The following is a 24,542-nucleotide window of genomic DNA, read 5'->3' on the forward strand; positions in this document are numbered from 1 at the left end:
AAAAGGGAAGTGGAGCTTGGGTAACTTTATGAGGAAGCGCAATACCAATGTCAACATGTTGACATTAAACGTAATTAACTACTCTGTGGCCTCTATTTTTGAGTACCGTCTGTTCTCCTTCTGTCTGATGCCTTGTTCAACGGTGTTTGCCATAAAAATGCAGGTTAAAAAATAAAATCAACTTTTTTTTTTTAACCTTGGAAAGTTGTGGATAAAAGCATGCAAGCACACCTTGCAGAAAGTAGTGCCAACATTAGTTTATAACGCATCTTTCCATATTAAATGTTCTTTTTCAAGTCAGTGCAGGTGGATGGGGAGGGTTTGGAGTGTTGGAGGGAATTGGGGGGAGGGCGTATGTGGGGGGTGAAGCTTGAGGAGTCTCGCGTCTAGGTGCGAGGAGATTATTCAAATAGGGCCCAAGGCGTAGAAGTAGGATTGGAGGCTTGGCTGGCGCACACTGCTATATCACTGCGTCAAGCGGCTGCGCCGAGCGTCATTTTCAACTGCGCTCACTCGCCGACGCATTGCGCGGCTGCCTCTCCCCTTTTGTGCGCCACTCTCGGACTCGGAGGGACGCGGCAGCCTCGCCGACACATGCGCCAGTGGTCCCCAGTCAAGCGGCGATATACGTGAGACGCTTTTGGCTTTTTTTCCTTAGCTGGGAGCTGCTCGGTTGAAAGTCCTCCATGATGCTCGGAGCAGTTAAAATGGAAGGACACGAGCACACCGACTGGAGCACCTACTACGCAGAGCCCGAGGTGGGTACCTTAAATATATATTTCCCCCCCGTTGTCTAAAGCCGATCCCATTTTATACAACTCAATATTAGCCCTGAGATAATATTAACTTTGTGATCAAATATTGACTTGAGGCGCCTCCAAATCCTCCCCCATCTCCACGCCGCGCGCGCTATCCTAACAAAGTTGCTTGACATGTAGAGGAGGAGGAGGTGGGGTAAACTTTTTTACTTGGATTATAATTGTTTTTGTCTATATACATATCTTCACAAAATGGCACAATTTTTTTGGTCCTGTTTTCGCTCGACAAACAGCGGAGATGTTTGATTTGGGGAGCAGATTGGTTCAAATATTTGGGACGCGCTCTCGTGTGTGCGCTCTCCTCAATGAGGGTGTGCAATTTAAACACCAAACATGACGTGTATTGTTTAATATGCGGTTTAGAAGCACTGCCATATAATAAGATTAGATTTCATGATCAAGCTGGGCATGCAGGCAGGAAAACTCACTTTCACAGTTCGGCCTTCTCTTAATGGTTTTTATTTCAATTTATATTTTTGTATTTGTTGCTTCGTTTGATTTATTTTTTTGTTTGCTTTTTTTAATTTTTATTGTGAAGCTTACATGCAAATAAAGCATTACAAACCTGCGTTAGCTATTTTTTTTTAAATCAAAGTTTTCCTGAATTGTCTTTTATCTGCCCCCCTCGCAGTGTTACACGTCTGTTGGCAACATGAACGCAGGACTGGGCATGAACACGATGAACACCTACATGAGCATGTCCGGCATGAGCACCTCGGCCAACATGTCGGCCAATTCCATGAACATGTCTTACGTCAATACCGCCATGAGCCCCCCAATGACCGGCATGTCCCCGGGCGCCGGCGCCATGAACGGCATGGGAGCCGCCGGCATGACCGCCATGAGCGCAGCCCTGAGCCCCAGCATGAGCCCCATGACCGGGCAGCCCGCCTCCATGAACCCGCTCACGTCCTACACCAACATGAACGCCATGAGTCCTATCTACGGCCAGTCCGGCATCAACCGCTCCAGAGACCCCAAGACGTACCGGAGGAGCTACACGCACGCCAAGCCGCCATATTCGTACATCTCCCTCATCACCATGGCCATCCAGCAGTCTCCCAGTAAGATGCTGACCCTGGCTGAGATCTACCAGTGGATAATGGACCTCTTCCCCTTTTACCGGCAGAACCAGCAACGCTGGCAGAACTCCATCCGCCACTCGCTGTCCTTCAACGACTGCTTCCTCAAAGTGCCCAGGTCGCCAGATAAACCCGGCAAAGGCTCCTTTTGGACTCTGCACCCGGACTCGGGGAACATGTTCGAGAACGGCTGCTACCTGCGCCGCCAGAAGCGCTTCAAGTGCGACAAGAAGATGCCCGGCGTCAAGGAGTCCGGACGCGGCAAGGCGACCGGCGACGGCTCGTCGCATAGTAGCTCGGAGAGCTGCAACGGCAACGAGTCGCCGCACTCCAACTCGTCCGTGGGCGAGCACAAGAGGGCCATGTCGGACCTGAAGGCGAGTCAGGCTCTGAGCCCGGACCACGCCGCCTCCGTTGCCGCCGCCGCGGCTGCAGCGGCCGCCGCAGCCGCCGCCTCCATCTCGTCCCCGGTGAGCCAGGGCCAGCATCTCCTCTCCCAGCATCACTCGATCCTGCAGGCCCACGACGCGCACCTGAAGCCGGAGCACCACTACTCGTTCAACCACCCGTTCTCCATCAACAACCTCATGTCGTCGGAGCAGCAGCACCACCATCATCACCATCATCACAAAATGGACCTAAAAACTTACGAGCAGGTGATGCATTACTCGGGCTACGGCTCCCCCATGACCGGGGCCCTCTCCATGGGCTCTATGGCGGGGAAGGCCGGCCTGGATTCCTCCTCCATACCCGACTCCTCTTATTACCAAGGAGTCTATTCCAGGCCCATCATGAACTCCTCATAAACGGACGTTTATCCCAACGTGTACTTATGTATATAAAAAAACAAAACAATATAAAATTTGTGTACAATATGTATTTCAAATATTTTCCTCATTGTTTTAGTTGTCGAGTTTGTTAGTAGCCCTATTATTGTTAATAATCTGTGACACTGACTGATAATGTGACCTGTTCAGAAGTTTGCTGCGGGAATGAACTCCAAAGAAAACAAACCAATAAACAAAACAAAAAACAAAAAAAAAAAATGAAAAGAAAAGAAAACTGTAAAAAACACTGACATTTGCTTAACTGGACTCCGGACTGAATTTCAAAACAGATGGATTTCTTCAATCATTTGTGTAATTCCTATTTATGGCTTGTATATGTGTATTCTTGTAGTGGCAAGAGCAGAATCTATATTAAAGTGTTCATGGTCATGTTTTCTGAAAATTATGATTGTTGAGTAATTATTGCATAATGTATTGTTATTTTCAAGTCGAGGAAAATCAAACAACTTTATGAGGGCTTAATCATTAACATAACTCAACAATATAGCTATTAATTTGAGAAATAAATCTTAATAAATGGCACTTAATTCGATGGAGGCTACAGTAAAAAGGTAATAATTTATTACATTTTAGTAAATATAAGAAGAATGTTTTGGCAAATTCAAATGCAATCCTATATAAACCCCAATTAAAAATGGTTGGTTAATTATTTTTGTATAATGAAAAGGCTAATACATAAAAATGAATTCATGCTGTAAGATAAATAAATACATCAATTACCTTTATTAAAAAAAATACATATTAAGGCTGAGAAAGTGCTTGTGTCTATTGAGATAACGTAATAATAAAGCCTAATGTAAAATTATACGTAGGCCATCAAAAAAATCTGCTTTTGCAAAAATAACAACGCTGATGAATGATTAATTATTTAATTTAGTTTTTTTTCCAAATATAATTTTCCGGGGAAGCTTATATAGCTGAAATATAAACACCTTTAGCATAAAGAATACATCTGGCTGCCAGTCAAGACGGGTGATATTTTGTTTTTTTAAATTATTATTATTATTATTATTATTATTATTATTATTATTATTATTATTATTATTATTATTATTATTATTATTATTATTAGCATTATTATCATTATTATTATTATTATTATTATTATTTGCTGCTGATCATTGATATAAACTCAATAATTTAGGGAACCTCTCGTCAACAAGTTCCCTTTCCCATCATCTGCAGGCCTGCATGCACAGTCACATGCTTGCCGTCGAGAGCAATGAGACATTTGATTGAACCGTGCTCGTGCTCAGCAGTAAAGTTGAGCCCAGCGGGTAAGATGAAGTGTCCTTTGTCCCATAAAACAAGCTCCCGCTGCGCCGGAGAATAGCATCTGTAAAAAGGAGCCTGATTGTGGGACAGAGCCGCTTGAATTGTGATGCTCTAACTTCTCTGCCTACAATCTGGGCCTCCATTGTCTCCTCTCCGTCCAAGTAGCGTGGACCCTCCCATCTTGTTAGATAAGATAGGTTAGCTGTCCTCCCCCGAGCTCAAAACCAAGGCCGAATGGCTATAGAGGAGACATTTGTGCCGCAAACGGAGAGATTTGGGGCTCCCCCCCTCGCGCCTTGACGCCAATACAAAATGATAGCCCCTCAGCACCTGCACGCAGGGCCTAAAAGTGTGCTTTTATTCTCCAGACCCCACTTTACGCAGCGCACTTTAAACAGAGTGATCTGCGAATAAACAAAGGCAGTAAACAATGGAGTGGAGGCTGTGGCCATGTATAGGAAGAGTACACACAAGCATCACACGCACACGCACACACCAAGCAAATTGCACTCAGTGTAAACTCCGAATAGGACGCCTCAGCTCTGTAAATTTACACAGACATTAAATTTGGCACTATTCATTTTAGACATAACGCGCTAAGCTGATTTTTTTTTAATAGCACACTGATCGATATCTGTGTAAAATAATCATTTTTTAACTAGCGGGGCAGTGAAATCTTTGCTTTGTGCTAAAGTCAACAGTGACTGAGTTTGAGCTCAAATAAATGCGGCGATGTCTGGAGCCCTTTGCAGAAGGCACAAGGCAAAGCTTCTGCAATGGGCTCCTGCAAGTGTGGCTTTACTGCAACCACCGGCCGTTTTGTACAGGTACGGACACTTTTTTTTTTTTTTTTTAAGTCTTAAACTGCATGCTCGGTATGGACAATATGTTGTGTATTTGAGGAGCTTGAGGAGTGTAAGCCGCACGGGTACTGTGCATGGTGCAAGCGGATGGTGATACCTGGAATTTTCTGCAAATGAGACGTGTTGGATTTCAGAACAGGGTGGCGCAAAGCTGACAAGATTTGCAGCTTGTTGTGCTTATGAGATGGAGAACGATTGCGTCTCAATAGACAACAACAAAAATCAGTAACGAACGAGTCATCTGATCTGTAAAGTATACATTTTAAGGAGGAGCGTGTAGAAAATGTGCACTTTAAAAAAAATGTAGGCTATATATTTCAGGCGCTTTTTCATTATAGGTTGAAGAATTGCTCAAATATTCGGTGTGCGAGATACACGAAATTTAATTTAGACAGGCTATTAATATATGTAATTTTTACCATGTCTGTTTAATTGATTGATTATTGGTTGTTGTTATAAAAAAAAACATGTATTTAAAGTTACCTTGATAGTTCATTTTCTAAATTACTTATTATTATTTTAATAACAAAAGCATGAATCTTCTTATTTGTTTTTAATTACAATTGATATAAGTTTTCAAAGTTGTGTGAATATAAATTGTAAGATTTAATCACATGATCACAAATACTTTCTTTATAAATGCACGTGCTGTATTAGCACCTTTAAAAAATACTAAACCAGTACATAATAATAATAATAATGATAATAATAATAATAATAATAATAATAATAATAATAATAATACTACTACTACTACTACTACTACTACTAATAATAATAATAATAATAATAATAATAATAATAATAATAATAATAATAGCAGCCTTGCAATAAATGTAAAGTGAAACTGCGGACTAGGAGACCTAATACGTGTATATATACACACACACACACACACACATATATATATATATATATATATATATATATATATATATATATACATACACACACACACACACACACACACACACATATATATATATATATATATATATATATATATATATATATATATATACATACACATACATACACCATCCCCTAAACGTGTTGTTATGGCATCAAGCCTCGTCCAGCCTGTTGATCCCTTTTCACTGCTAACTTGATTTAGCTGCAAGCATGATTAGCATATTTCTTGATTAAGGCTTTATATAGAAGACCTCCCACACAAAACAACCATAATATTGTGTCAGGCTTTTATTGATGTGGGGGTTGAGGGGGGGGGGGTGCATGAATGATTGAGTACCATCCAGGTTGTCTTCACAGACTAATATGATGGCTTGAGCTGTCAGCATCCTTGCTGCACATCTCTCAAGTGAGACATTCTCCCTGCAGCAATGCATTTCGCTGCCTGAGCAACCTCTATGAATGAGTCAGTACAGTGTAAGCTCTTTACGCACCCACCCGTGGGTGTTAACTGAGTGGTGCAACGCCACAAAATCACAGTGCATCCTTTTTGGAGGACTATATGAACATTGAAAATCGTGCAGCAGCAGCAGCAGCAGCAGCAGCAGCAGCAGCACCAGCACCATCAGTCCCATTCCTTATAACCGCGGGAAGTTCGTCTAAGTCCACCTTAATGCATGCTAGAGTGATTTCAGGCGGATAAATGGCGTTTCATATAGCGCCGAGTCTGCCGCACCTTCGTCTCAAAGCGCCGCAGCTTGGAACACCCAAGTAGATCTGTCTCCATGGCAACGGCGGGACACCGGTCCAACAAGCTGTAATTCTGTCTCAGGCTTTTGCAGGGGAGGGACCAACTAGGTCAACTTAACTCCTCTTTCATAAGAAATACTCCTAATCCCATATCTTAGCAAGGCAAACTGTCGTTCCTCACTATATGAAAAACGTCACAAAGTCAAAACTCCAGGCGGCCTTTCTCGATCCACTCAGTCAGACCAACACCGGATGTGTATCCAATTGGAGGTGCATTAACGCACACACACTTTTGATCGAAAATGTGTAATTGTCACATTCTTCGAAGTAACATTATAAACAAAAACAAAAATAGAATGTAACATTTTCAATTTCAATTTTGTATAATAAAATGAATATCTAAGGATATAACAATGCTGCTGAAAAACAGTATAGGCCTATTCATTTTCTTAATTTGTTGAACACGTGTATAATTAAACACAATTAGTGTTATTATAAACTGTTAATTTAAATTGAATTAAAACCCATAAAGGATTTGCTGCAGCATGAATTTATATTAAAAACAGTTATGCAAACATTTTGGAAAAATTCCAGGCCAAACCAGCCATAGGGCCTATGTATAAATTAAGATTTTTTAAATATTATTATTACTAATTAGTAAGTTTTATATTTTGTGATTTTACATTTTAATAAAATAATAATGAAATAATACCATTTATTTTGTACATCAATTTTTGTTATGCAAAATATAGATTTATATATATATATTTTCCCCTCTCTTCATTTCATTACAACAAGAATCATATTTGCCCATCTTCAGAGCTGAATTCCTCTCATCCCTAAAGGTAAAGCCTGATTGGGTGTACTTTTAAAATTCAACAAAATCGACAGGCGTGGCATTTGTTTTGAAAATCCAGACGTATGAGGGTCATCTTGAGGATGTTTGGACGGAGGTGTGCTGTTCGTGTGTGTGTTTGAAGGACAGACCGAGTGAAAGAGAGAGCGGGAGAGACAGGGTGAGAATGCGGCTGCTGACTGTGATGTGTCCGCATCTCTTCTGACATGACTCTGTGACATTCCAGTGTGGGACTCCTTCATGTCGGGGTGACGGGATGTGCGAGAGAGAGAGAGACGGAAAGCGAGTGAGAGAAAAAGAGAGAGAGAGAGGGGTCCATCAACAATGGCCATTGAGTACTGGGGGAGGCAGCAGCTGGTGGGACACACAGTAGTGACCTCCAGGCGGTCTATTGAGGCCCGGATAGGGCGCTTTACTCTGCCCGGCTCCTTTTATGTGCCTGGAAGTGGATGGATGGTCAGTGTTTATCCTTGTGAAATATTGCAACATGCAAATCGTATTGGTTGCTTTTCGAAAACGTGGAATGACTTGCCCGGGCACACAGTAGGAGCGGGTGCACATGCTTTCTTGCTATATTTTTGGGGAGGGCATTTCCCGGAAGGCCTCATGCCTGCCTTTGAGAGCCAAAGGCTAACCTAAAATTTGGTCAGCGAGCTATGCCTGCCAAAGTTTCATTCTGATGGATATCTGGGGGCTTTTGGAAATCATACCGAGTCATATCCCCTTTCCATTCGCCATCACATGGCCCCTAAACGCGCGTTGCAAAATCTCCCAGCTCCACTTCCAGGAAGTAAAGGCCGAGCCTTGCCAGCCAATCAGGACGAAGGACACCCAACTCATTAAAAGTTAATGAAACCTATAAACGTGGTGCGCCAGCGATTCATTTAAAGCCCCAATCCAATCTCCTCTTCCAGCGAAGGCAAACAAGCCCGTGTGCCCCCTGTGCCGCCCTCGGAATAACAAACTACGGAATATTTTGTCCTGCATATGTTCTCCTGTGCAGACGTGCGCCGTGATAGGTTATTTTACAATGGAACTTGTCCAATTTAGTGAATAGCGAGATTGATGTTGTAGGGTGGGGGTTGGAATTCTGTAATCTGGGCCCGATTTGAATTTAATGCCTTGACTTTATAGCACACAGCTTGTCAGGAGTGGAGGTGATATGTCATTTCAACATTCATGAGAATCAATCACATTCAAGTCATGTGCTCATTTTAATACCTTATGAGTAGGGGGTAGTAAATCTGTGTGAAAGTCCCGCTTTATGTTGTTGTCAGAATATATACTAATCTTTAAGGCCAACTCTTGACATCGAGCTCTTCCTCCAAAACACTCCCACCTACATCAATTTAATAACAAGGAATCAACAGCAATAAAGTGCCACTTTACAAATGTGCAAATCCAAAGTGGGGGGCAGTAGCGGCCCCCTCCCCTCCGTCTCATAGTGCTTTCCTCGGGGGACGCAAATTAAATTCCCGGCATGTATAGTGCCACTGTCAGCTCACTAATGAATTCCCATACCCGAATTTGAATCAAATTAATCCTCAATTTAATCCCGTATAAATGGCTGCGTTATTTATCATGGAAAGGAGGATGCTCGGTTGAAGGCTCTGAGGTGTCTACCGGGTTGTTGAGCAGATTATGAGGAAGGATGAGGCCTGCATGTTCTCCCCACTGCAGAGTAGTCCCCTGATACACACTATTAACCCTCGCCTGCTTGACGCTGACAGAAGCATCGCCGTGTTTGTCACTTAATATCCTCTCAGATTAAGGAGTCAACTGGCAGATTTATTGGCGGGAGCCTGGTTACTCTTATCTTGAAGTGGCCGACAGAACGATAATGAAAGGTGCGCGCCGTGGAGATGATGTATTTGTGGTTGCAGTTAAATGAGCGGTGCGTTCAGGCTTGCTCCGACCTGCCAACGGGTGAGGTCACGCCGTTCAGTTGTGTTTAAATACCGCATGCAAATATTGCGTTAACGTTTTACGCTTTACAAGGCTTAATATAAACGGAAAAGATTTGTAAATCAGTGACTTAATTTGAGGAGCAACTTTTGAATTTTGCGGAGCAGTGTTTTTTTTTCAATCCCGGGAACTGAAACAAGGATTTTATCAAACAACTTGACTAAGTGCAATTTCTAAAGAAATTGCGTGGGAATGCTGAAAACTAAATGCTAATATAGCTGAATGCTAATATTTGAATATATGTGGAAATTCTTATGAAGTAAATTGAGAGATAAATTATGAAATTATGACCTCATGGTTACTGGACAATACACTTTACCAACTGTGCCACCGAGCAGTATCAGACACCTGGTAATGATGATAAATTATATGTATGGAAGTGGGACACAAAGTTGATATTTAACGTTAAATTGTGCGAATACTGTAAGTAATGTGGAATCAGACGATATATACCCTGGGAGACGTGAATTTTTGAAGTACGTTGAAATTTGAACAGTTTAAATCGGAAGTGTTATGTGGGAGTTACTTTCAACAAACAATTGGTTTTGTTCTCACATAATCAGCAGTTTTTCTTTCTTAAATTGTCATTGTCTATAGCTTAGTTAATAGGTTAGCTTAGAAAATAGCATGATTTGTAGCTAGTTCGTTGCTCCAGATGTGACTGTTAGCTTCCGACCAGATCGGTTTCGAGCGGAGCAGCAAATAAACTCCTCCTTGTACTCCGACAGAAAAAAAAAGTTTGAACATCACGAGTCAGTCTGGTGACGGGTGGTTGTGTTATTAGCTTGGCTGCTAAATGCTATCTTGGGTGACAGTTCAACAAATGTAAACAACACTTCCTCATTAGCCTCCATGTTTGCTTACACATAAACATCTATACGAACACTAGATGGCTTAAGGCGGAGTCGGCAGCGTTGTCACTAGTCGGCCATCTTAGGAAAGGGGACTGCTCTGCTGTAGTGAATGGTAAACCACATAATTACTCATAACTCACTGAGTTCTTGACGGATTTACAAACGGATAGGTTCGATAGAAACCTGTCATATCTAACAACAAACATGAAAATCGGCTGAGAATTTGGGAGAGTTGGGCACTCTACAATTACTTCAAAGTCCGTGCTCCATTGACTGTAATGTTCTTAGGGGACTGTCCCAAGATGGCCGCCCGGTGATGATATTACTTCATATTAGCTCACAGTGCGCACGAGCTATCTAGCCTTTTATTTTATTTTATTTTATAGATATCTATGTGCTTACAGAGCGTTATGATATTCTCCTATGTTGTTTTTATTTCACCACGCTGTGTGTGGCGTAGTAAGAACAACAGCACAACATAGCTGCATGAGTAGCCAGCCGAAGCTTTACAAGCTAGCAAGTGCGGCATAAGTGCTACCTGCAGTAGGTGGCGTGAGGGATGTACGTGCCAAGCGAAAACATTTTAGGACAGTCTCCTCTTGATTCTTAGTTTTAATATATGTGTATTAATGAGGCACAAAATGTAAATTTTTTTCCCTCACAAACAGACACGCGAACCCGATTTCGAGCCTAGCTTCATATGCAAAGCTTTCTCCGAATAAGAAGTTTCAGCAGTTGGTGTCAAAAGACCTTTGCAGCAAATCATTGTGATGCTTTTACCATGCAAATATACAATACTAGTCCCCGACGCTGTCAAATGTGTTTGGGTAAAGAAAAGCAATTTCCAGATGGCGGCTTCAGGTTCAGTTATTGACGTGTGGCGCTAAAGGCTGGAACTGCCGGGCACTTCCTCTTTTGTTGGTTTTGGCCTCTTCACATAAGAGCCAACAGAGACTAACAACACATGTAGCCATGCCAACATAATGATGTTTTATATCAGCAGAGGATCAGTTGTGTATCTAATATTCATGTGGTTGATTCTGGTATGTGTCAGTTGTGGGAATGTCACCAATTTGTGGATGTTTTGCGCTTAAACGAAACCAGGTAAGTTACTTGTGCTATGTACGTTTCCTGTATTGTATACTATGTATACGTTATTAAGTCGGCAGTTGAAGGCGACAGACGGTTCTGAAGACAGTTTGGCAGTTCCAAGGACAGTTTCGAGCCTTAAAAACCTGCTCCACCAAATGTCTGAACAGCTACGGTTTATTGAGGCATCTGTAAGCTTGCTCGCTCCCTTGCCAAGCTTGGCTCGCGCACCTAGCGTCGCGGCGAGGGATGGAAATCACACACACGCACGCACGCAGGCACAAAAGTTTGTTGTTTGCACTCATTCCCCCAAATCTTGACAGCCGCGCTACGGCCCATCACAAGTCGCGGAATTGCACCATCACACTAAACACACCATTTGTGTTGCACAGTTATCCTGCATGTATCCAATCCCACATGCTCGGCGACTACGGAAGGCAACGGCGGAGAGGTTGCGGGAGGAGGGGCCGCATAATTTGCTAGGAAACATTTTACCGAACATTTGGTGATAAAAACGCCGGCGTCAGCCTCGAGGCTTAAAGCAATTAATTCAGGATCCTGACATAAACTCTCCAATCCTTTGACAGCTTGGAGCTGAAATAAAAATGCTAGTTCTCCTGGGAACGGCAGGAGATAGCTGGCTCTTTTCTGGACTGTTTGCTCACTGGCCCTGAGAGGCAATCTTCCCCAGTCAGAATGAAATGCAAGGACACAAACAATGTACCGGCGAGAGAATGGGAGATGGGGAATGAACAGTTTGGACTATTTGCTTAGCAGAAGGGCAGCCACAATGGCCGGCCCATGGCTTTCCCATGCATCAAGCCTCTTAGTCTTAGGCCTCCCTTTGTTGCCTGCCTTCTTCTTCCCCGGCCAGATAAGAAACCAGCTGCCCTATACTTTTAATTCCCGTTAAACGCCATACTGTATGCTCATTTGTCTGTCAACATCGTCGAATTGTCCGGGTTATCGCATCTCGCTTCACCTTTGCGTGTTGCCGTTTAGGGGCTCTCGGGAACAAGAGGGGATAACGGCTGACCTCTCTTCTCTTCATAGAGGAGGTAGCACAAGTCAAGCACCGAGTTGCGAGGACGATTCCACGGAGGAGGTGCAAAACTCTCGCCAAAAGAAAGTGTCCTGGCAACGACGGCGATTAAGCAAAATGCTCGTTATTTCACCGAAGGGAAGAGCTTTTTTTTCATTTTTTTTTTCCAACCATGTCTCTCCTGCTTGGAAATCAAATAACACTAGTAAATTAATCTTCCAAACCAAGCAACCAACAAACAAATCAACAAAAACAACGTCAGTGGAGGATCAATACACATGATGAAGGAGCATATTCATGCATGTGAGCAGACACACGCCCCCCCCCCCCCCCCCCCACACACACACACCCATCCCCCTTTGTAAAGGTTGCGGTGTCAAGGACCCCCTGGGTGGTCAGACTGGGGATGATTTTTACACAATATGATGTTGTGAAGGAAAACACAGAAAAGTGATTGAACATTTTTACCATTACGGCATAATTTTATTGGAATTAATTTGAATTAAATGCACAATTACACATTTTTTGACAACACAAGAAATAAAATTAAATGACTGTAAGTACAAAAATTATGGAAGAGGATTAGGGTCAGTGAAAAAAAAAGGTTGGCAGGAATCTGACTTTATTCTCAGTATTCTGACTGCTAAGTGAGAATTCTGGTTTTAAAGTGTCAATTCTGACTTTAATTAATCTCAGAATGCTGATTTTAAAGTGAGGATTCTGACTTTAATCTCAGAATTCTGACTTTAAAGTGAGGATTCTGACTTTAATCTCAGAATTCTGACTTTAAAGTGTTAATTCTGATTTTAATTAATCTCAGAATTCCGATTTGAAAGTGAGAATTCTGACTTTAATCTCAGAATTCAGATTTTAAAGTGAAAAGTCTGATTTTAATATCAAAATTCTGACTTTCTGACTTCCTCCACAATTCATAGCTCTACGTCATAATTCTCACTTTAAAGTCAAAATTCTGAGAATAAAGTCAGAATTCTGAGAATATGAGAATCCTGCCAACCCTTTTTCTCTCTCACTTCACTGGCCCGTAAAAACGATTAAGTAAATTTAATACAAAAATAAATAGCTTGGATAATTACTGAAAAAAGCCCTTAGATTTTATATACATATTTAAAATGTTCAGTTACCTTTTTTTGTATCTTTAATTTGACATAATTGCCATAAATTTTAATCAATGCATATTCACGGCAAATAGTTTTACTCTTAATCCATCGAATGACATCGGAAAACTGGTCCAAGAGAAGAAAACCCAACTGCAAACAATAATGAAAACAAATTGTATTTGTATTTTACTGTAGATTCAGGAAAAGGCATATTGAGTGCAAGCAGTGCAGTGATCACATCACCGTTTGGTGCAACCACTAGCAAGTCAGACTTCAGCTATGACAGGCTAAATAGCTGTCTGTTGTTGTTTTTTTTTTTTGTGTGCATGTGGGGTGGTGCTCTCAGTGTCACGCTCCGCCAACGCTGAAATAAAGCTCTGTTCGAGGCATTTCAACACCGCTTAAGGTTGTCCGCGGCCGTGTAATTTATGAGTTGAGAGGACTTGCTTTGTTAAGTTCAGCCAGACCTGCAATCTTCCAGTTTCACGGCCAAGAGGAAAGAGTCGTGAGTGAGTCATGGAGGAAACTTACAACACTCCTTCAATTACCCCAAACAGTGCAGCCCCAGTGATACCTGCACACTCGACAAGCGAGCTTTTGTGGCCTAACGTTGACGTCATGTCATGTGACCTAAAGCCATCGCGTGGACAAACACCTGAACATGAGCTCTGTCACCTGTGGGTCGGTCAGTGGGGAGCGGGCGAGCTGTTGGCGTCATGCTCTCTGTGGGTGGTCACAAGGTTACACAGACCAACGCTGACGCCCTCTGTGGCAGCCCAATGTATTTTTGTAATCAGTTAAAAAGGCTCAAATCAAATCGATCAAAACATTAAATTTGTCTGTATTAAGAAATAATGTTTAATTATGTATCCATGTTTTTCAAATACATAACTTAAATTTGAGATCTTAAGTTTATATACCCTGGCAGTTATGATTAATAAGTAAATATAATAAGTATATAAATAATATAGTAAGTATAGTAGTAAGGGAATAATATTGGTAATTGTTCTTGCAATTTCTACTGATGAATGAACAAAAACCGTCTCATAATTATCTTTATTGTTTTATTTTGTTCTTTGATTGAGCTATTCTGAAATGCCTTATTTAGTTTAATTTGAATTTAAATTAGAAAAAAAAATAATACTTGTGTTATGCTTGACCATGCCTTTTGTTTAAAGATTGGCACACAATGTTTATATTTTCATGACTTGTATTTCCATAATGTGTGTGTCTGTGTGTTTTTAGCGCATGTATTTCCATAATAGTGTCTTCACTCACCCAATAAACTGATTCTGGATACTTATATAGTGTTACTGTATATTATGAAATTTTAATCTGTTCAATTCCAGTATTAGAAAGACACAATTGAAAAGCTTAGGTAGCATTTAAAAAAAAATTGTAGTTCAAATTAAAGAATTAATGAAACACGTTAATTAACTGGTGAATTGAAAAGTCTACTTCCTAGTCAATATCACTTATTTAATAAACATGTAATAACATGGCATTAATGTAATAACATATCATTTGTTTATTAACAATAATAAATGTGTAATAACACATTTCTGTGTAGTAAAACATAATTTAGTTTACTAGCACAATAAACATAATAAAATAACATTAATAAACATTGTAATAACACAAACTTTTTGTGAACTTAAATAGCATTGTATTTCTCAACACAATAAACAAGTAATAACATAACATTTAATTTACTAACAAAATAAACATGTAAAAGCAGTATTTTTGTGAAGTAAAAAAAAATTCCCTAACACAGTAAACATGTAATAAAATAACATTTGATTTACTAACAGAATAAACAAGTAATAACACAGCATTTTTTTGTAGCAAAAACAATGTATTTCCCTGCCCAATAAACATGTAATAACATACCATATTATTTCCTAACCCAAAAACATGTAGCAAAATAACATAACATATAATTTACTAACATAATAAACAATGTAATAGAATACCATATGATTCACTATCACAATAAAAATTGAATAACATAAAATTTTTGTGAAGTAAAAAACACTTTATTTCTTAATACAGCAAATATGTAACATGCAATAAACCACATTTCTGTGTAGTAAAAAAAAACCCAAAACAAAACTATTTATTCTATTTCCTAACACAAAAAAAACATAACAGAACAACATTTTTGGAATATGTCTTATTTATGAATAGCCTATTCAATTTTATACTAACTTTTTAATTATTTATATGTTGGAACAGACTGTATTTGACAATTATTCACAATATGTTGTACATTAAAAATCTGCAATCAAAAACAACCTGATAATTTGCTCCAAAATAATTTAAGTAAAGTAAATGCAAAATCAATAAAAAAATAAAATATTTTAAGTAGAAATGCAAACCCCAAATAAAAACGAAAAAAAAAAACCCACCTCCAAACAAACACTAATAATAATGATAACTAATAATAGGCTATACAACATTATGTGGATGGAAATCTTATATTGTTTCAAAATGCTGGCAATTAATTCATTGTTTCATGCAATAACTGTTTACTACTCCTGTTAATAATAACAACAATTTTGGACTCCAACCACTTGGATTGCAAATACTGAGCGCAGTAATTTGTATTTCCCATTCTTCCAGCTCAGTCAGACATGGCTGCATGCTTGTGCCTCGTTGCCAATGTGTGAATGTCAGCACCCTGTAAACACCTTTGACACACATGCTTGAATGTGACGGGCGAGTTAACTAAACATTCCTGGGTGTTCCCAATAAAGCTTTACCACTCATCCAGCTGGCTGCGGCGACCCGTCTCCCACGCTCCGCCAGGAACCGCATCCTGGATATACATTTAATCTTTCATATATTTCCATTTATGCTTTATATACAACTCTCATGTATAAAAGATACACAACAATATGAGAGAAATGCACGAGCTAATTTTATGTGTTTAAAAAAAAAAATCGTGAATTTAAAATGGATGGAACAACGCTCTCTGCGGATTTGGGAGTATAATTCCAGCCGTGCAGTTCTTATCGCTGCACCCAGACTATTTGAGTGTTTTGAGATGCGGGCTCCCTGAGGACGGATCGAAGGCGTCCTAGTCGAAGCGCATGCACGGCCCATAAATAGGAGGGTGGAATTTATCCGGAGCCTGTTTCTCTGTCAAACAGGGCTCTGCTGACTGAAGTGATCCCCACGGGCCGAGCTCTGGAGAGGAGGGAGAGGGAAGCTGCGGCAAGAGCGAACACCGATGCGTGCAAATGCGCATGCAGCCACCAACACACTCCACGGCTCACACAATGTCCCTCTCACTCGTGGGTTGTGACCGGCCCATGGCATTGGCCAGGTATGTCAACTATGTTTGCAGAGCCATCCATCACAAATGTACCTTCCCTCCTGAAACAGGAACTGTTGTTTGAAGCCTACACTTGTTAAGCCCATCCTTTGACTCGCCTCAGCTAATTTATTTCCTCATAGCCCGCGGCAGAATTTATTATCACCTATGTTTTCGTCCTCTATTTTATTCTCATTGTGAGCATGTGTTGTTAGAAACATCGGGTGCGTGTAACCAAGAGTTACAGTTTGGTCACACTAGTGACCCTTATCGTCGGTGACCAGGGTTAGCAAATAAATACTCGCCAGTGGAGTCGAGCCGCTTGTAAGCGGAGACAAGATTTATGGTCGTGTGAGCCTTGGGCATCAGGATATGAGGTATTCTCAAAATGAAGAGGACAATTTCAAAATGGCCTCAAAATGACTGTAAAATGTAGATGATTTTAAGTCTCTAAAACAACTTCAACTAACTTGTTCATTCTGCTTGTGTCAAGTCAAACATTTTAATATGTTCGATGTGCCCCGACTAATCTAAACTGTATTCTGATTAATATTGCGTTTGCGGAATATCAAGCAGGGGGCGACCATTTTGCCACTTGCCGTTGACTGAAAATGACATCACAGTTGCTGAGGGCTCAGGTTACGACCAATCATGGCTCACCTGTTTTCTGGGAGTGGGTCATGTGATTTTTGCAAGCTGAGCCCTTAGACCCAGTGATGTCATTTTCAGGCGACAGACAGTGGCAGTACAGGACAAAATGGCCGCCTCCTAAGATTGATCAAAGCAAGTGGATTTGCATTCTACAAACACTTGGGTCAAAATAACCCAAATTGGGCTAAGAATGGACCAACCCAATATTTTGGGTTCAATTTTTGTCATGTCAAATTAAATTAAAAACATAAAACAACCGAAAAATTGTTTTGTGGATTATTTATTTGACCCAACTTTTAGGGCTAAATACCTTAGAACCCAACTTTCTAAGGTATTTAGCTCAAAAAGTTGGGTCAAATTAAATTAATAACTCAAAAATCAAACCCATTTTGGGTTGTTTTGTGGGTTATTCATTTGACCTCACTTTTTGGGTTAGTTGAATAACCCAAATGAATTGGGTGAAAAATTAACCGACCCAACTTTTTGAGGTATTTAACCCTAAATTTGGGGTCAAAATAATAACCCACAAATCAACCAAATTTTTGGGTTGCTTTGTGAGTTATTCATTTGACCTGACTTTTTCGATTAGTTGAATGACCCAATTAGACTGAGTCAAAAATAAACGGACCCAACTTTTTTAGGTATTTAACCCTATAATTTGCATCAAAATAATAACCCACAAAACAACCCAACTATTTATCTGACCTAACTTTTTGGGTTAGTTTATTAACCCAAATGAATAGGGTCAAAAATGAAACGACCCAATTTTTTGTGGTATTTAACCCTGAAATTTGTGTCAAAGTAATAACCCACAAATCAACACAATTTTTGGGTTGTTTTGTGGGCTGTTCATTTGACTGTGGGTTATTCATTTGATGGAATAATCCAAAATGTTGGGTTGGTCTCTTTTGGGCCCAATTTGGGGTGATTTTGACCCAATTGTTTTTAGTGTGCTACTTGATTCATATTTCACAAACGCAATGTTTAGAGTGAGTGTCATAGAACACATTATTGAAGAAAGAAACCGACTTAACTTCCCCTTTCAAGTAAAAACAAAACAAAAACTTGATTTGACTTATATTCGGTATGTGAAAGTTAACAGACCACATGCTTGCCATTTTAATTTCAGAGCAGCCATTGTGAAAGCGTAAAACAAAAAATAAAATGACAGACTCGATCGAACAGCATTATAGATTTCAACAAATTTATTTTGGAAGAAACCTGTTAGTTAACAAACATGGAAAAATAAACTGAAAAATAATTGAGTGACATTTCACTCCTAAGCGGTCATTATACATAGAATTGCTAAAACACCAAATGTAATAGTGAAATGGGCTTTAAATCAAACATCAGATTGATACCGCAAAAATCTGTAGAAATGTTGCGAGAAGTTCCAAAGATGAAGGTAGCATGTTTGCAGGTAAGTGACTGAATTCTCCGAAACCATGCCTCCATTTGTCTTTGTCCGGTGCGAGTCGCAGGTATCACTGAACGTTAATGATTGACTTGAAGCACACCAAGCATCCTGCTTTGCGTGGCCACGTTTACACCACTAAATCTTTGTGCTCCATATGTCTTTCGTACAGTATTATTAGCACTGTGGGGGATTGGTGGTGGGCTGGAGACAAACTTTCAATAAATAACCATTGGAATTTTGAGGTAAAAGGATGATAAGAGCGTCTCTGACCCTTTTACTGCCGCTTTATAATACTGCGGCTGTGTAAATCTCCCCCTAATCTCCCCTCGAGATAAATTTGGCCCCTTTCTTTCTGGAAAGTAAATGAATGCCCCCACTATTTTTTTAGCCCCACCTTTTCCAGGGCACCCTGTGATGAGCGTGAAATTAGACTCGGGCTCATTGACAGTACAAAATGGAGAGCAAACTGAGATTAGGGCATGCTAATTAATTGGTAAAATGACTTGACTCTGTTAATGACCTCTTGCCAATCATTGGCGGTAATGATGGAAACATAAAAAAGACAAATCTTGTGCTTTTTTTCTTCGTCTTCTTCTTTTTATAAGTTTTCTTAAGTGGTCCTTTGTGCCTGCCTCTATTTATAAATTAGTGAGGGTGACAATATTTAATCATTTTATTATTGTTTCATATCTGTGCAGTATATTTACACCTACAATTATGTAGGTGTCAAATTCAAGGCCTGGGGGCCAGATCTGGCCTATTACCATTTTATGTGGCCAATGAAAGCAAAACAATCATGTCAACATTTCAAATTCTCTTAGATATTGCAAGCATTTTTTTTGTTACCAAACCATTACATTGCAGTAATTTGTTGAGTTAAATGAACCATAATTTTTGACTTTTCATTTAGCTAGTTGTCTATTAGTTTGTTGTACACTGCAAATCGCTGGCGTCTGGCCGAAATCTCATGTCAAGTCACACTGTGGTAACATTTAAATTTTTCAAAAATCTATTCTATTTGTCCTTCCACGCCCGTGGGTGTTATTTATTTATTTATTTTTTTTGAAAATGGTTTGCTCTCTTTGAGAATGCAATGCTAATGGTTGAACAAACATTTTTTTATTTTTTTATATTAATACAAACATATATATATATATATTTTTTATTTTGTCAAATCAATCAATGCAAAAGCTGTCAAAGTCCTTGACAATACATGCCTATAGATATCAAATAATATTTGATTGGAATACTTTATTATGCTACATTGTTTAGAATAGTGAAAAATAATTGTGTTTGCTCATTTGTGAGGAATAGGAACAATTTCCCAAATTTAACACCCAATGAAAATGATGAACAATTTTCATTAATATAATATTTTGCTTCTTGTCCTTTAATAGGTTCTCATTCACCAAATGAAAACATGACTGTGGTCCTCAATTGTTGACAAGAATCCCATCCTATTCCTCGTGTGCACTGAAAAATGACGTCGACCGTCATGTAAAAGGAAATGAGCTGACGTGTCCTTCCTGTCATCCGCAGATGGCTTTTGGCCTCTCCTTCCTGCCCGCTGTCGCCGTCGCGGTTCCAGCGACCCGCCAGCCCGAACCCAGTCGATGTACTTGGCCATATCTGCATGCGACCTGTCTGCCATATGTAATATCAAAGCCTCTGTCAGCATGGAGCTCAATGAGAACAAAAGAGAGGCCTTCATTAATGATTAACTGTTCTAAAAGCCCCGGCTTTTGTATTCCCATGGTGCCGAGGCTATCTGGCCGCCATGTGACATGCTCGCAGCGTTTTTCGAGCAGATTGGGGAAAGCTAGTGAGCAAACACAGGTGCTTTGGAGCGGCGTTGGCGACGCTGTCAGGGACAACCACAAACAAGAGCAGCTATGCCTGGCTAAATGAATCCCCCCGCGCCGCCTCGCCCCCCCCGTCTCCCTGTCACTGGCTAACTTGTTTGCCAGGCCGCACAGCCTTCCTTATGGAGAGTCCCTACGCCCCCAGCACACAAGGCCAACGTCCAGCGCAACTTCTCACACCCTCCAAAGAAACAAACAAATAAAAGTGAGGACGGCCGACTGCTTCTTTGAGGTGATGGCATTTGCGGCGGTCTTGACTAGTGGAAGAGCAAACAAATTAACGGCGTTGGAGTTTTCACTTTCCAAACCAAACTAAATGTCTTTTAGTTCAAGTGGGGCAATTCCACTGACCCCGGTGTCAACCGCTGTGTAAGGACTTGCACGCTCATGCACTTGAAATGACCAGAACGAAACGATACAGGACTCGAGGACCACGACACGTGAAGCGGGGATATTCATATGCAGCAAAGTGACACGTCACAAACAAATCTTGATGAAATACTCACTGCATTTTATTTATACCTCAACTTTAACTGAGAGTGTTCAGCAATTAACCTTTTCATCCAGACTGACTTGATTGTTCACCCTGACTGAGCTCCTGTGTCGCTCTTTACTTTGATAAGACAATCTGATGATAGGATGGCGTTATCTTAACACGGCTTTCCGGGCGGGAGACAAATGAACAATGTGTGATAACGGGAACAAAAGCTCACCTCTTATTGGCCCGACCGGCCTCCCCACAAAAAAATCACCAGCGTGGAAAAATCACCTTTTCATTTTCAATTTCCTTCCCAATCCTTTTAAAATCTGTCATACATTTATAATGTCTCTTGGTGGTGTTTTAATGTCATGCTCTGCAATTAACCTCGCCTATAAAGCGTTTATTGTCTGGAAAGACGATAAAAATGTACTTGAGCAAATATTTGGAATAAACAGCTGAGGAAATTAAGTTGTAAACACGAGGAAGACTAATGCACAATTAGATTATGGGACGTCAGCATAAATATAAAAAGAGAGAGTCAAAATTATGTCTCTGTTTGTGAAGCAGGGAAAGATGCACAAAAAATTATGTGAAAAGTAGGCATGTTCAATACCAGATTGATACCGCTTGAGGAGTCACGATACCAATACAAAGTGATATCACAAGTCTTTTTGATACATTAAAAAAAATGGCCTATTTATCCCAATATAGCATTTTTCCTGCATGAAATTAATGACAATTTTCAATTCTTAAAATTTCTAGTTCTTGATCATAAAAAGGCGTCAAGAGGGTGTCTAATGCTGGTTTCGGCCAACATGGAGAAAACCAACACCTTGGAATAAATAAAAACTTTGTGAAAACCAAAACAATAACTTGTAATTGTGATGTATTGTCTGAATTCAAAATGAATTTTTTTCAGTGTTGTGTGTAATTCTTATTTAAATTTTTTAGGTTATGACATACTTGTCTATCTATCTATCTATCTATCTATCTATCTATCTATCTATCTATCTATCTATCTATCTATCTATCTATCTATCTATCTATCTATCTATCTATCTATCTATCTATCTATCTATCTATCTATCTATCTATCTATCTATCTATCTATCTATCTATCTATCTATCTATCTATCTATCATATCTGTATGATCAGAAGACTCCCTAAGCGATTCAAAAAGGATTTCGCATGAGCGGCGATATATTCAAAGAGGTTCATGTCATTCCCCGTCCTGCTGGATTTATCCTTTACTGGCCGTGAGCTGAGTCCGATGAGAGGAGTTACAAATCCTCACTTTTAGGCTCCTTACTGTAATTCTAAAATGCGGGGGCCCAACATCTCGAGAGGGATTTGAGACAACATCTTAGTTGCCTCGTCATTGTGTTGGGCTGAAGTCGTCCACAGGCGTATTGTCCGGCCAAACGGGCCTCAGACCTCAGCACGATCCAAGAAAAGTTTGTCAGTAGTGAAAGACATGAAGACATGAAAGCTCGGCCACATGTTGAAAAGGATCTTTTCAACTCGCCGGCCACAATGGGGAAATCTGAAAAGAGCAAAGTGTGCTTTGAGCGGCAATACAGCGCATTAAGTCCTTGTCTTTTGACACAGAGAAAGAAGCAATATTCCTCATTATGGAAAAGGTACTTGATGAGTAATGGGGAGGGGAACCTTTGTGTTGTACCTGCTTCCATGAGAGATGTTTGAGATCAAAGCAAGTCGATCAAAGGGATCTTTCAGGATGTTTTTGTCACAGATAAAATGTATTTCATAATCAAGACCAAAAGAAATCTTAATTTAGATGATTTAGATTGAGCAAAATTTGAACCTACAGAATTGGCCTACAAATAAAGTGGGGGGCAAAACCAAAACCAAAAAAAATGCAGTGATTCCGACAAAAAACAAACCAAGGGTTTAAATATGAAAGCTGCCTTTCTGAGGTAGAGAGCCAAGATTCAAAACCAACTTGAACTTAACATTTCTGCTTGACAGGTAAGTTCATCGCCTCTTTTTGGTTTTTAATTGATTATACATTCCCAAAAAGAAATTTCAAACCCATAACATTTAGTGCTTGAGCAACAGTCTGTTTAAGAAATGCTACCAATGTAGCAGCCGTGGCTAATGTTAGCTTTGTTTACAGTGCAGATTAGCAACAAAATAAAATTTTGCCACACCTCTCCAGTAGCATTCTTAAAAACTGATTGTGCAGGTTTTGCGTCATCAAAATGACTCACTCTTTCCAACAAGGTCATTCAAGGTTATACTTCTTCTTAAGAAATATTTCCAACCCCCACATGAAGTTGCCTCTTGTCTTACAAAGAGTGTTAAAAACGAAACGGCATTGCCGGAGTGAACAGATTACCTGGGAGCCAACCAAATTGGTCATGGGTCAGCGCAGGGACGAACCTGTCCCTACACTCTGTTAACTGAGTGGGCTGGTGCTATCCGCCCATTTAGGCAGCCAGACTGTCGACTTGTCGCAGAGTACTCATAAAACAAACGTTGTCTCCTGGTTTGACAGGCTCCTTCTTTCAAAGGCATTTATTACCTTGTCGAGGTCAATTACAGCAAATTAAACAAAAAAGCCGAATAGACTAAAAGTAACATGCGCTTATTGTGCCACTTCAGAGACAACTGATACACTAACTTTTTTTTTCTTTTTTTTCTTGGGGAATGGATTTCCAAAGACGGTTTTCATAAAACAAACAAACAAAAAAAAAACTATCTGCTGGCGGAAACGGGCTTCTGACGGTAATTCTTGGTTTTTTCCTTTTCCCCCCACTGGCGGAAATGTAAAGTGGAACATATATTTAAATTTAAATCCAATGTACTACAATATATATCAATTGAACTGTTTTCCATATTTGTTTTCTCAAGGATATTGAAATTGCTACCACGTATTAAGGGTTAGGGCGCATACACACACACACACGCACGCACATTCCCGGTTTAACTACCATTGTGGGGACAGACTTGTGGGAACATTTTGGTGGGTCCAACAAGTTCAGACCTCTTTTTGAGGATCAAGACTTTGTTTTAGAGTTTAGGTTTGAATTGTTTTTTACAAACATGTGGTCCCAATAATGTAGCAAAAACAAACCCACACAACACATGTACACACTCCCTGACGCCTGTTGCGCTGGACCACTTAGCGCAATTGTGAGACAGAGGCGGTCCGCTCAGGTAATGGAGCAACTCAGGTGGAAGACCTCTGAGCTGCCGTCGTCATGCATGAGCTGCAGTCAATGACAGACGTATGTCGACCAACACCTCACTTCCAGCTTTACACACATATACCAACCTGCCGCAAGACCCAATAACCATTCTATCCAGTCCATTGTTTCCCTC

General features: G+C 40.2%; 2 protein-coding genes across 2 annotated transcripts; both read left to right on the plus strand.

The window, feature by feature from the left end:
* The first annotated feature begins 428 nt into the window (after nt 1–428).
* foxa2 (forkhead box A2) lies at nt 429–3,119 on the plus strand. Its single transcript, XM_086094816.1, has 2 exons — nt 429–758; nt 1,450–3,119. The coding sequence occupies exons 1-2, from the start codon at nt 687–689 to the stop codon at nt 2,704–2,706; spliced, it is 1,329 nt and encodes a 442-aa protein (XP_085950942.1). The 5' UTR covers nt 429–686; the 3' UTR covers nt 2,707–3,119.
* A 1,636-nt stretch (nt 3,120–4,755) lies between these two features.
* Nucleotides 4,756–22,040, plus strand: LOC147163092 (uncharacterized). The gene is made up of 3 exons (XM_086095167.1): nt 4,756–4,850; nt 16,622–16,797; nt 20,393–22,040. Exons 1-3 carry the CDS (start codon nt 4,756–4,758, stop codon nt 20,572–20,574), a joined length of 453 nt encoding a protein of 150 aa, XP_085951293.1. The 3' UTR covers nt 20,575–22,040.
* The last annotated feature ends 2,502 nt before the right edge of the window (nt 22,041–24,542 follow it).

The sequence above is a fragment of the Leptonotus elevatus genome, chromosome 14 (assembly GCF_054856555.1).
Source record: "Leptonotus elevatus isolate MCC_2025b chromosome 14, RoL_Lele_1.0, whole genome shotgun sequence".
NCBI lineage: Eukaryota > Metazoa > Chordata > Actinopteri > Syngnathiformes > Syngnathidae > Leptonotus > Leptonotus elevatus.

Excerpts from the sequence above, each read along its gene's own strand:
- foxa2 (XM_086094816.1), top strand. The coding sequence starts at position 687 with ATGATGCTCGGAGCAGTTAAAATGGAAGGACACGAGCACACCGACTGG. Across the intron at positions 759-1,449 it reads CCTACTACGCAGAGCCCGAG|TGTTACACGTCTGTTGGCAA; the intron begins GTGGGTACCTTA and ends CCCCCCTCGCAG.
- LOC147163092 (XM_086095167.1), top strand. The coding sequence starts at position 4,756 with ATGTCTGGAGCCCTTTGCAGAAGGCACAAGGCAAAGCTTCTGCAATGG. Across the intron at positions 4,851-16,621 it reads CCACCGGCCGTTTTGTACAG|GGCTCTGCTGACTGAAGTGA; the intron begins GTACGGACACTT and ends TCTGTCAAACAG. Across the intron at positions 16,798-20,392 it reads CGGCCCATGGCATTGGCCAG|ATGGCTTTTGGCCTCTCCTT; the intron begins GTATGTCAACTA and ends TGTCATCCGCAG.